A 13,734-nucleotide genomic window follows, 5' to 3' on the forward strand; every position below is an offset into this window, starting at 1 on the left:
TTCGAGCCCTGGTCTGGGAGGATCCCACATGCTGCGGAGCGGCTGCGCCCGTGAGCCACAATTGCTGAGCCTGCGTGTCTGGAGCCCGTGCTCCGCAACAAGAGAGGCCGCGATAATGAGAGGCCTGCGCACTGCGATGAAGAGTGGCCCCCGCTTGCCGCAACTGGAGAAAGCCCTCGCACAGAAACGAAGACCCAACACAGCCAAAAATAAATAAATAAATAAATAAATATTTAAAAAAAAAAATGAACAGTTAAAAAATCTATAAACAATAAACGCTGGAGAGGGTGTGGAGAAAAGGGAACACTCTTGCACTGTTGGTGGGAATGTAAATTGATACAGCCACTATGGAGAACAGTATGGAGGTTCCTTAAAAAACTAAAAATAGAACTACCACACAACCCAGCAATCCCACTACTGGGCATATACCCTGAGAAAACCATAGGTCAAAAAGAGTCACGTACCACAATGTTCATTGCAGCTCTATTTACAATAGCCAGGACGTGGAAGCAACCTAAGTGTCCATCATCGGGTGAATGGATAAAGAAGATGTGGCACATATATACAATGGAATATTACTCAGCCATAAAAAGAAAAGAAATGGAGTTATTTGTAGTGAGGTGGATGGAGTTAGAGTCTGTCATACAGAGTGAAGTAAATCAGAAAGAGAAAAACAAATACAGTATGCTAACACATATATATGGAATCTAAGGGGAAAAAAAAAAAGGTCATGAAGAACCTAGTGGCAAGACGGGAATAAAGACACAGACCTACTAGAGAATGGACTTGAGGATATGGGGAGGGGGAAGGGGAAGATGTGACAGGGTGAGAGAGTGGCATGGACATATATACACTACCAAATGTAAAATAGATAGCTAGTGGGAAGCAGCCGCATAGCACAGGGAGATCAGCTCGGTGCTTTGTGACCACCTAGAGGGGTGGGAGAGGGAGGGTGGGAGGGAGGGAGACGCAAGAGGGAAGATATAAGGGAACATATGTATACGTATAACTGATTCACTTTGTTATAAAGTAGAAACTAACACACCATTGTAAAGCAATTATACTCCAATAAAGATGTTAAAAAAAAAAAAAATCTTTTACTGTCATTCTCTTCACATTTCCCCTGACTCAAGTATATATTCCTCTTTAACACATCAAATATTTCCCTAATATGTCCACTATCCTCATTCCTTATTACTGTCCCCAAGCCAGCACCATATTGCACCTGGACTACTACAACATTCTAGCAGGGCTTTCTGTTAATTCTCTTACTCCTCTACAATTTAGTTCCCCTAGATTTGCTGGAGTTATCTTATTATGTAAATTAGAGTACGACATTCTGATTAAGACTTTGCATTGTTCCCATTGACTTAGAATAATGTTTAACCTTCATCTTCACATGGTTGTTTTGTGTCATTTATGCTTTATTTTAAATGCTCCCTCTACATAGAGGTTTCTCCTGACCAATTTAAAATTAGCCACAAACTCACTATCAGATCACCTTATTTTTGTTCTCTGCATAGCACTTATCATTGTCTAAAGTTTCTTGCTTATTTACTTTTTTCCCCTTCTTTTTGCATTGTCTGCCCTCCACAATAGAATGTACAACAGAAGAGGGCAGTGTTCTTGTCTCTTTTAGCAGAAACTCACAAATACCTAGATGAGTGTCTGATAAACAGAAAGCACTCAATAAATATTTTTAAATGAAAAAATAATTTGTGCCTTTTAGATATTTTCCTAGATATAATGAATCCAGTATGCATTCTGATACATGATTTTCTTCTTTGGACAATTGCTTGGAAGCTATGTGCTCTTCAGCTGTAGTCATCAATTAAGGAATGGAACATAGGTTCCAGTTTTCAGCTTAGTTAACAATAATATGTATGACAATGACAAACTTTTCTAATCTCTGTAGGCCACAGTTTACTCACTCTTTATGAGACATGAGGTTGGAATGGAAGGATAAAAAATTGAATTTACTAGGAAAATATAGTATAACTGGACATCTATGTAGGCAAACTTGAAGATTGTGGTCATAACTTAAAGTGATACCAGTCAACATATTTGTGTGTTTTTCTCAAGACACAGTTTGATATTAGAGTATAGGTGTAGAGTAAGCTGCAAAGTGCTTTCAATCACTTTTATAAGAATAAAAGAGAAGAGCAGCAAGGAAATTGAGATGTAACCATAGGAATGATTATAATGATGATTTGTGGAATCCTAAGTAGGTAAGAAGTGATGTGGAGACATAATAGAGGGCAGAGTTTGAAAATATGGTTGCATCAATGATTGGTGCTTCCAGTGGGACCAATGAAATTTTGAATAATGGACCTAGAGTTGACACTGAGAGAGTGGAATGTCTGAAATTGTTATTTTGGAATTGATAAATTTATTGATAATGACAAAATCTATGCCATAATCATATGAATGGGTGTGAAGAGTAGAAGCCTTTCCCCCCTTTATGTCTCTGTCTCTTTACTCTCCCCTGTTTATTACACTACAGTTGTTTTAAGTATTTCTTCTACATATGTTAAGAACCACATCAGACAGTCTTATAGTTTTTGCTATGATCATCAAACATCATTTAGAAAACTTAAGGAGAAGAAGGAGAATATCTTGTTTATCCATATTTTAACTTCTGTTTTACTTTCTTGCTTCCTGATGTTTTAATATTCTTTCTTTTATTAGTTATTTTATATTTAAAGAACTTCCTCTAGCCATTAATTTAGCTTATGTCTGTTGGTAATCAGTTCTCTTAGTTTCCCTTCATATGAGAATGTCTCAATTTTCTCTTCATTCCTGAAAGATATTTTTGCTGGATATAGAATTCATGGTTGACAGTTTCTTTCATTAGCACCTAAAAATTCTCCTTCTGACCTCTGTAGTTTCTGATAAGAACTCGGCTATAATTTGAATTGGTTTTCTGCTATAGGTAACGTGCCATTTCTCTCTCACTAGTTTCCAAATTTCTTCTTTGTCCTTAGTTTTCAGAAATTTGATTATGATGTATCTTGGTGTAGATGTGTCTTCGGGTTTATACTTTTGTGGTTTGCTCAAACGTTCTGGAATGTATAGTTTTGGGTCTTTTGCCAAATATGAAAAAGTTTAAGCCATTATTCCTTCAAATATTTTTTCAACACCACCTTTTTTCTCCTCTGTTTCTAAGACTCTGATGACACAAATGTTAGATCTTTTGTTATAGTTCCACAGTTCCCTGAGTCTCTCTTCATTTTTTGCAGTCTATTTTCTCTCAGTGTTAGAATGGGTTCTTTCTTTTGTTCTAGCCACTATGTTAGTGACTCTTTCCTAGATCCCCTCCATTCTGCTGTTGAGTTCATTCATTGAGTTTTTAATCGGAGGTATATTTTTCAGTTCCAAGATTTTCATTTGCATCTTATTTATATCTATTTCTCTGCTGAGACTTTCTATTTAAAAAAATAGTTCAATTATGTTTTTGATTGCTTGTTGAAGCATTTTTATGGTGACTACTTTACAATCCTTGTCAGATAATTCCAACATCTCTATCATCTTGGTGTTAATGACTGTTGATTGTTTTTTCTCATTCAAGTTGATATTCTTCTGGTTCTTGTTACAATGAGTGATTTTCAGCTGAGTCCTTGACTTTCAGGTATTACATTATGAGACTCTGGATATTCCTTAAAACTTTTTTTTCCCCCCTTAAATCTTCTGTGCAACTGGCCTCCTCCAACACTGCTCTGCTGGGGAAAGGTGGAGAGTGAGGGTGCTACCTTATTACTGTCAGATGGGGATAGAAGTTTATGTTCCCCACGTGGTCTCCACTGACAGTGTGGTCTGAGGGGCACAGGCAGAGATGAAAGTTTTAGCTTCCTACTCAGTCTTTTCTGACACCATCCTAGCAGAAGGTTGAGATACCTCATTATATTCTGGTGAATATGGAAGTCTAGGCTCCGCATTCATCCTTTTCTGGCGGGAGTGAGGCTTGGATTTTTGTGCGCGCGTGATATTCAGCTGGAGTAGAACAGTTATTGTCCAAAAGTTTTCTGTCTTACTGGGCTGCCTCCTCTCCAGTTCTTTGGCTAGAAAGAGCTAAACTTTGTTGGGACTATTTTTTGGTCTCCACCTGTTGGTGTTTTTAAGTTGCTGGCTTTGTCAGCCCCAAGTCTGGGATACAAGAAACAAAAAGAAAAGCCTGGCAACTCACTTCTATGTCATTCTTTTGGTCCTGGGGTTCCTAGCCAGTCTGTATTCCATTCTCCACCTTTTAGAGTCTCCTTATGCTTATTTCATATATGATATCCAGGGTTTAAAATTATTCTTAACAGTAGGAATAGGGAAATGTACTATTCCATCTTTCTGGAAGTGGAATTTTGTCATTTATTTTAAAATTTTGATCTTATATCCAAAAACATTGCTAAACTTTTTAATCAGAGTAATTAATTTATACACTCTTCAAAATTTTCTATATAGATCAGACTATGATATCATCTATGTATTATGAGAGGTTTTTTTTCTCCCCATGTCATGTTTGCTCAAACACTTCTGGAATATGTAGTTTTGTTCCTTATATATTGTGGGATTCAATTTACTGTTTTGTTGAGGATTTTTGCATCTATATTCTTGAGAAATACGGTTCTATAGTTTTCTTTACTTGTATTGTATTTGTCTAGTTTTGGTATTAGGGTAATGCTGGCCTCATAGAATGAATTAGGAAGTATTCCCTCTGATTTTATCTTCTGGAAGAGATTGTAGAGAATTGGTATGATTTCTTCCTTAAGTGTTTGATAGAATTCACCAGTGAACCCATCTGGATACGGTGCTTTCTGTTTTGGAAGGTTATTAATTATTGATTCCATATCTTTAACAGATATAAGCCTATTCAGATCATCTGTTTTTTCTTGAGTGAGTTTTAGCAGATTGTGTTCAAGGGATTTGTTCATTTCATCTGGGTTATCAAATTTATGGGCATAAAATTGTTCATAGTATTTCTTTATTATCCTTTTGATGTATATGGGATCTGTAGTGATGTCCCTAGTCTGATAATTAAATTTCTTGTCTGCTAATGTCAACATTCCTGCCATAGTTGACTCAGGGCCTGATGGCTTGATTAGTCTCTTCAAATTGTATTTTTTGCCTTTTAGCATGCTTTGAATTTTTTTAAATGGCAGACATGATGTACTGGGTAAAAGAAACTTCAGTAAATAGGCCTTTAGTAATGTTGTAGTAAGGTGTGCAGGGGTGGGTGAGGAAGTGTTCCACAGTCTTATGATTGGGTCTCTGTTTTTGGTGAGCCTATGCCCCTGGACCATGAATTTCACCAATGCTTCTCAGTGTTTTTCTCCTTAGATGGGACAGAATGGCTAGAAGGGGCTGGAGCTGTGTATTCCTTTCTCCTAGTGGAAGAGGCTAGAGTTATGTATTTTCCTTATCACAGGTAGGTTAGGCTCTGGTCAAATAGTTTCTCCTGAGGATAGACCCTGTTAAGAAGAACAGAACTCTCTGGCATATATCAAAATGGTTCCTTTCCTCCCTTCCCCTGTTGGAAGTCTGAGGGGATTTTTCTCTGATATTCACTCTGAGGACATGGTAAGAGGTCCTGGAGGTAAAACTCATAAGTGAGGTACTCCACATGACTGAGCCCCCTTGGAGTTTTTATTTCTCAAGCTTGTCCACATTGAGCCTCCAGCAATTAATCAACTACATTTGAGGGTTTCCTAACCCAGTACTGGTTCCTGAGGAGATTTCTGCTCATGGATTTCTTTTCCACTAAGCTGTGATCCTCTGTAGCTGCCTGTCTGTCTCTCCAATTTTGGGGGCAGTGGCTTGCCCTGTGATGTCACTTCTCTTATGGATTAAGAAGAGTTGTTGGTTTTTCAGTTTATTCAGCTTTATATTCTTGTTAGGAAGGAGTGATAACTTCTAAACACCTATATACTGTCCTTCAATCCAGAAGTCTAGTTTTATTATTATTATTACATCCAAATTAATCATAATTATCACTGTTTTATGCACTCAATGTTTATTTATACTTATTCACATATTTTCCAGTATATTTACACATTCCTTCCTGTGTATTAAGACCTTCCTTCTGGTTCATTTTCCTTCTTTGACTTGAAAATTCTTTTATTGATGTTCTGTTTGTGATAAATATTGCAATTTTTTCTTTCTATTTATTCTCTTCATGCTACCTCTAGTTATTGAATTTCAGATGGAAAAAAATGTCTGCAGACAACTGTAGTTCTGCTTTAGCTAATCTTTCTGGTCATTATTTTCTCTCATGCATTTGAAGTTATTACATCAATGTCTTCTGGTTTCTATTGTTACTGATGAAGGGTCTGCTGTTAGTCTCAATGTTCATGATTTCATAGGCTATTATCTATTATCATTGGCTAATTTAAATATTTTTTCATTGTTATTTTTTAGTTTTACTATGTGAGCATTTCTTTTTATTTATTCTACTTGTCAGTAGTTGTGCTTGCTAAATATGAGAATTCATATTTTTCATCATTATCAAAAATGATTTTCAGTCATTGTCTATGTAAAAAACTACCTCTCTCTTATTCCTTCGAAGTTTTTCTTCTGGAACTCCCATTGAATGTAAAAATGAGCCTCCTCATTCTATCTTCTCAAGTAATTTCTCTTTCATTTATTCAATTTTATTTTTGGTCTCTCTGTTTCTCAACAATACCTTAACATCTATTTCTAGGTTACATATCTTCTTTTAAGCTGTGTCTAATCTATTTAAACTATTTATTGAGTTTTAATTAAATGACAGTATTTTTCATTTCTAGTAGTTCTTTTTTATTCTTTTATAAAATTTGCTTTCTCATATAGTATCTTGAATCTTTCTCTGATTTTTAATAATGTATTTTATTTCTTTAAACATTTAAGATAATTATTTTGTATTCTGTTTTAGATAATTCTATTATCTGAAACCTTAGGGTACAATTATTTATTTATTTGTGCTAACTTTTATTCATGGTGGCTCATTTCTTCTTGTGTGGGGTAATTTTGAATTATTCATTTATCTCTGGTGCAGCTTTATCAGTGTGGGATCCTTTGGGACTTGGATGAAGATATGTCTCTTCAGATAGTATTGGCATTTTGCTCTTTCAGGCAATGTTTGGTTATCTATTGCTGATAAACTACACCAAAAGATGGTTTACAGGAACCATTTTATTTTTCCTCACAATTTTATGGGTCAGGAATTGGGAAGGGTTCATCTAGGTGGTTTAGCTATGATCCATGTGGCATCACTTGGGACAGCTGAGGCTACAAGATCCAATTCCCAGATGGGGTCTTCATTCACATGCCTGGACAGGACTGGCTAGTTGTTGATGTTAACCATCTGCTGGGAGGGCAGCTGTAACTGTCAACTGGAACAACTACACATTGTTACTCCAGGTGGGTGACTTAGGCTCCTCACAACATGGCAGATGGGTTCCCAGAGGGATGGTTCCAAGGATGAACATTCCAAGAATCCTAAAAGGAAACTGCAAGGCTTCTTGTGACCTAGCTTCAGAAGTCCCAGAACTTCAGCCTGTCAAACAAGTTACTAACTCCTGATTAAATTTAATTGGTAGAGAATTAGACTCCTTCCTCAATGGGAGTAGTAGAACAAAATTTGCATTCATCTTTAACCTACCACAGATACACCTTTGATATAACACATCTTTAATGAATTACAGTAATCTGTTGTACATTACTGCTCATGTATGACTACTTTATGATAATTCAGTTTGGGGTTTTACACTAAACAAAGAATGTAAAGTCAAATCCCAAACCTGTATCAGGATAAACCAATTACAATTACTTCTGAAGATACAAGTTTGTTGTTGTTGTTGTTTTATTTCTCCAAGGGACTAAGCAGAGACGGAAAATTCTCCTCATCTCCCTTGACTAGTAAGAGGATATTTTAAAGACTATCATTACACTGAGGCTGAAGGAAAGGACTCTTGAATTATGAGTAGAAATGTGGGGAAGGGCATGAAGGTCTCAGTTTAAACTCTCCAACTTGCACAGTCCCACCAAACCCTTATTTCCAATGCCTGCACAGCTATTAAAGCACCAGGTCCTTACTCGTAGAGATTGGCAAATGTGTCTAGACAGCTGCATTTCAGGTTCAGCTTATTTTGCTGATTATCAACTCTCACATCATTTTTGGTTGGTAGAGATTTCCTTTATCACATGAAAGCTCACTTTTGTATTCTGAACATTTAAAAATTTTATTTAACAGTTTACCCAAGTATTCTGCTGAAAACATTTTCAGATATTTCATGTACACAGTAGGTCTTAAAATGAAAATCTGATTTAATTTTAATTTTTGAATTTTTATGATTAAACCTACTCATTAATTTTTTGTTAGGTGAAAAGACTGCTTGATATTTTTTACATTTGTGTATTACTCTTTTGCTCTCATGTGGCTGGTATAATATACACATGTAGTCATTTTGTCAACATATTCTAATATATACCTTACTCATGTATGACTATGAAATGTATTCTTTTGTTAGGTCTATACAGTACCTAAAGTACAATTAATAATACAATTGCTGTAAGTGTTCATTCAACAACCTGAATTGATCAAATGATACAAACGTGAGTGCTGTGTTCTGATCTGAGTCATTGGTCCCTTTGTGAGTACCTTTGGCCTTAAGGTAATGGACATTAATATTCTCAAATCATGCATAATGTAAATACATTTGGAAACATTTTGTAAAGTTAAAGCATTAGACAAAAGTGAGGTCGATGTTTTGATTTTCTGATAGGTTGGCTGGTAAAGTAAATATATTAATTATGAGATCATTCAATTCATTTTAATATCCATTGGTTTTTATTTCAACAGGCATCATTCCAAATAAGATGGAGCTTGGGAACCACACAATGGTGACAGAATTCATTATTTTGGGGTTAACAGAGAATCCTACACTTTGTTCCATCTTCTTTGTGGTTTTTCTAGGCATCTATGTTGCTACCATGTTGGGCAATATCAGCATAATCATGTTAATCCAAAGAAGCCCTCAGCTTCACACCCCAATGTATCTTTTCCTCAGCCATTTGGTCTCTGTGGACCTTGGGTACTCCTCATCAGTCACACCTATTATGATTGTGAGTTTCCTAAAAGAAAGAACTACTATCCCTGTCACCGGCTGCATAGCTCAGCTTCGCTCTGATGTTATCTTTGGAACAGCTGAGGGCTTCCTGTTGGCTGCCATGGCCTATGATCGTTATGTGGCCATCTGCTTCCCACTTCTCTACTCTACACACATGTTTCCCAGGGTCTGCATCATCTTACTGATTGCTTCCTATCTGGGAGGATATGTGAATGAGTCATCATTTATCGGATGTTTATTGAGTCTGACTTTCTGTGGACCAAATAAAATCAACCATTTCTTCTGTGACCTGCCACCACTAGTGAAGCTTTCTTGTAACCATGTTTATGTTGCTGAAATATCTTCTGCCATCTCAGCTGGGTCAATCATTGTAATCACACTGTTTACCAAAATAGTTTCATATCTGTACATCCTCCACTCAATCCTGAAGATGAACTCTACCGAGGGAAGGCACAAGTCCTTCTCTACTTGCACTTCCCACCTCACTGTAGTTACTTTGTTTTATGGGACAGTCACATTTGCTTAGATCATACCAAAGTCGAGCCACTCACCTGAACATATTAAAGTGGTGTCTGTCTTCTACACAGTGGTGATCCTCATGTTGAACCCTCTGATCGACAGTCTGAGGAACAAAGAGGTGAAAGAGACCATGAGAAAATTGATAGCTAGAATACATCAGTCATTTTGAAATGAATACAGTGTGAATCCAGAAACCACAAAACAATAATTTCAGGAACATATGTGATGGGCGTTTACGTTGTCCATTAGTCTTATTTTATGTGAAGAACTATCTTAAATATAAAATACCTGAATGTCGATTAATGCCAACTTTAATTTATAATTTTCTAGAGTCACGAAGTATAGCATTTTCACAAGAATCTGCTGGGTTCAAATTAAGTATGTATATTTCAGGATGAGGATACCTGGAGAAACATAGTTTCACTTTTTCCTCTCCTCTGTTCATTATTTAGGGAGTCTGATTAGAGGGTGTTTTCTTTTTCTTCTGTTAAATTATACATTTAAAAAAATATCACCTTGTAAATTAACATCTCAGAAGGTATCATGAACTCAATTGGAAATGCAATTGATGGTGGTGTTGACAGGCCAGGTTACTTTCCATGGAAGACTTGGTCTCTCTTATACAGGGTTATCATTATCTTTGGAAATAGTGATGCTGGGATCTAGAAAAGTTTCATTCCCACCTAATGTAAGCCAGACCAAAATAATTCCACAGTATTGCCACCAGGAGACTAGATCCAGATAACAAAGAAGGAACTCTGAAGGCTTAGCCTTTGAGAGTTCCCTTAAGTTTTTCCTACTACTCAAAGGTTTGTTTGCAAAGGTTGGCTTGCAAAGGTTTGTCTTTGAACCTTTGCAGACAAGCCTTTGAGTAGTAGGAAAAACTACTGGGGAGTGGTGGTGCGGAGGGGGCTGAGGCACAGTGGAGCTTTCTTTCAGCAAGCAAGTTGGTATTTCCAGGGCATAAAATTACAGATTAAGATGCTTGGGCTGATGCAGACATGGAATATGCATGCCATCCTTCTTTGTAATATCTCTCAAGAAGGTGTTTATTGCTACCACTTCTGTCACTGCCTTATTCTAGGTGTGTAGCATAAGCCCTGACAGTTGCTTTTGTTTGTTTGTTTGTTTTGGTAAGGCAAGTGTCAGATTTAAGCTTTAGGGACTGAGGCAGCCACTTCAGATATTTTGAATTAACATTGCCAGCCACACAACTAAAGAACCAGGCTGATCCCCACCCCCAAGCTCCTTAGATAACTGACCATTTAGACTACTTGTATTTTCTCTTCACTTGCTTTAAATTCCTGCTCTTATGTTTCAAAGTCACCAATAAAGAGTGAGCCCGTTAAACCCTAGGCTCCCATTCTCTACCCCAATAAAAGCAGAACCCTAAGATCTCTCTCTCTCTCATTCTATCCCATGACCCTGTGCGACCCCAGGTGTGCTACATGATTTCCAGGACTTGTAAGTAACAAGCCTTGTCTCTTTCAAAGTTTCCTGATGGTTATTGCTGAGGGCATCTTGCAATAAGAACCACAGGGTCGTCACAGAGCACCGAGCTGAGCTCCCTGTGCTATACAGCAGGTTCCCACTAGCTATCCATTTTACACTTTAGTGTATTTATGTCAAACCTAATCTCCCAATTCGTGACGACCTAGATGGGTGGGGTGGGAAGGATGGGAGGGAGGTCCAAGAGGGAGGGTATATAGGTATACATATAGCTGATTCACTTCATTGTGCAGCAGAAACTAACACAACATTGTAAAGCAATTTTACTCCAAAAAAAAAAAAAAAAGAACCACAAGGGCCAGTCCAACCTCAAGGGTCAGGGATATGAAGACAATCTATGGAAGGAGCTGGCTTAAAGGAGTCCCAGTAACTCAGCACTTTGGTAGACAAAAAGTTATGTATCCACAGTTGTTAAAAAGGATAACATCGGGACTTCCCCTGTGGCACAGTGGTGAAGACTCCACACTCCCAATGCAGGGGGCCCGGGTTCAATCTCTGGTCAGGGAAGTAGATCCCACATGCATGCTGCAACTAGGAGCCCACCTGCCACAACTAAGGAGCCAGAGAGCTGCGACTAAGGAGCCCTAGAGCTGTGACTAAGGAGCCCACCTGATGCAACAAAGACCCAGCACAACCAAGTAAATAAATAAATATTTATTTTAAAAAAAGGATATCTCCATAAAATCCAGGGATAGACACAATTTTTCACAAACAAGTAGGCAGTCTTCACTGTCATCTCCCTGGGCCTCTTATGTTAAGCATTTAAAAATATATATATCTATCAGCTATTTGTATGTCCTTTTTTGTATAATGTATCATCAGGTCTTTTACCAATTTTATTCTCAGATTGAACTTTTGTTATTTATTTGTTCTTATAATCTGTCTACAAATCCTTTTGTCAGATTTATACATAAAAGCTATACCCTTATTTTGAAGTATGCCTTGTCACTCTCTTAGCTGTATCTTTTGATGAACAAAATTTTTAATTTTAATGGTCTAATTTATCAATATTTTCTTTAATGTTTTAGTGACAAGTTCAAGAAATCTTTGCCTAATCCAAGGTCATAAAGATAGTCTCTCATGTTATCTTCTAGAGGCTTTATACTTCTGAAACTAAGTGTTGAACAGCAATTTTAGATTTTTTTTTTTCATCTATGAATGCAATAAAGGCAAAGGCCTCACATTTATTTGCTGTGAGGCTGTGTGGGACTATATGATTTCTCTCTTATTATCAGCTCCTCCTCTGTTGCTGCTTTCTAGGTAAAACCCTTGGAGCATAAGGGAAGGGAATTTGGGGGTGAAATGATTTGTCTTTGCATTTGGCTTTCTTCTAAATTTCTTTGTCCAGACAATTTACACTGTCACCCAAGAATTGGCTGATGCCTTCTCATCCCTTCAAATTGTCTCTGTATGGCAGACGGGACCATGCACCTGTCCTTAGGTGTGCAACCTGCTCACCTATATGGATGTCAGTTCATCAAGGCTTTCTTGAATCCTCTACTCCTGACTCATTGAATATATGGGTATGATTTTCATTTCATCAAGGTTTATTTTGTTACCATATGATCAAATGTTTTTCACATCCTTGTACATCCTAATTCAGAGACGCAAGTACAACTCTGATTGATTTATGAATATTAAATCAATCTAGAATTCCTGGAATAAACCCAACTTTGGTTGCTTTTTTATCCATTTTATTATCATTGGATTTGATTTGCTAATACTTGGTTTAGGATGTTTGCATCTATGTTCATGAGAGAATTTGGCCTATCATTTTCCATCCTTGAAATGAAATTTTCAGGTGGGGATATCAAAATATAAAAATGATTTGGAAAGGGTTTCTTTGTTGTCTATTCTCAAAAGAACTTTTACAGGATCAGTGATATTTATTCCTGTAATATTTGTAAGACTTCAATGGTGAAGCCATCTGGGCTTTCCATTTTTGTGGAAAAGTTTTTCACTGTAAGGCTCATTTTCATTAATGAATAAAGAAATATTTAGTTTCTCAGTTTATTTCTTTGTCATTTTTGTTAACATATTCTTCAAATTAGTTTTGCAATTCCTTTATATTTTAAAATTATATCTTATTTTTATTTTCTGTAAGATTTGTAATGTTGTTCTCTTTTCATCCCAATATTGTATTTTCTATATATATTAATAAATCTTGCTAGTGGTTTATCAATTTTATTAGCATTTTCAAAGGATGAAATTTTGATTTGTGCCTTTCTGTACATTAATTTTCTATTTTATAAATTTATATTCATCTTTATTATTTTCTTCTTTACTTCTTTGGGTTTAATTTAAAGTTCTTTATTTAAATTCTTGAGAAGGCTTGAGAAAGACATTTTGATAATAGTTTTCAGTCTGTTTTTGCAATATAGCATTGATGGTTATAAATTTCCTTATAGTTGTTGTTTTAGTGGTGTCCAGTAAGATTTAATGTGTTGTATTTTAGTTATCTAACTGAACACATCTAATTTTTACCATGATTTCTTTCTTAACTTTGGTATTATTTCCAAATATATTGTTTATTTTCCAAAATTTTGGCAATATTCATTCAGGTTATGTATATTATTGACAAAGGACGTATAATGAAAGATTTAATTACCTGAAA

The 13,734-nt window shown here is 36.3% G+C and overlaps 1 protein-coding gene across 1 annotated transcript; it reads left to right on the forward strand.

Annotated features, from left to right (window-relative positions):
* Positions 1 to 274: 274 nt before the first annotated feature.
* LOC309667681 (olfactory receptor 5P4-like) lies at positions 275 to 12,899 on the forward strand. Its single transcript, XM_082476413.1, is given in 2 exon segments — positions 275 to 9,615; positions 9,619 to 12,899. Coding segments are annotated over 2 exon segments (936 nt in total). The 5' UTR covers positions 275 to 8,841; the 3' UTR covers positions 9,781 to 12,899.
* The last annotated feature ends 835 nt before the right edge of the window (positions 12,900 to 13,734 follow it).

Source organism: Balaenoptera physalus (assembly GCF_965194825.1).
Source record: "Balaenoptera physalus genome assembly, chromosome: 10".
NCBI lineage: Eukaryota > Metazoa > Chordata > Mammalia > Artiodactyla > Balaenopteridae > Balaenoptera > Balaenoptera physalus.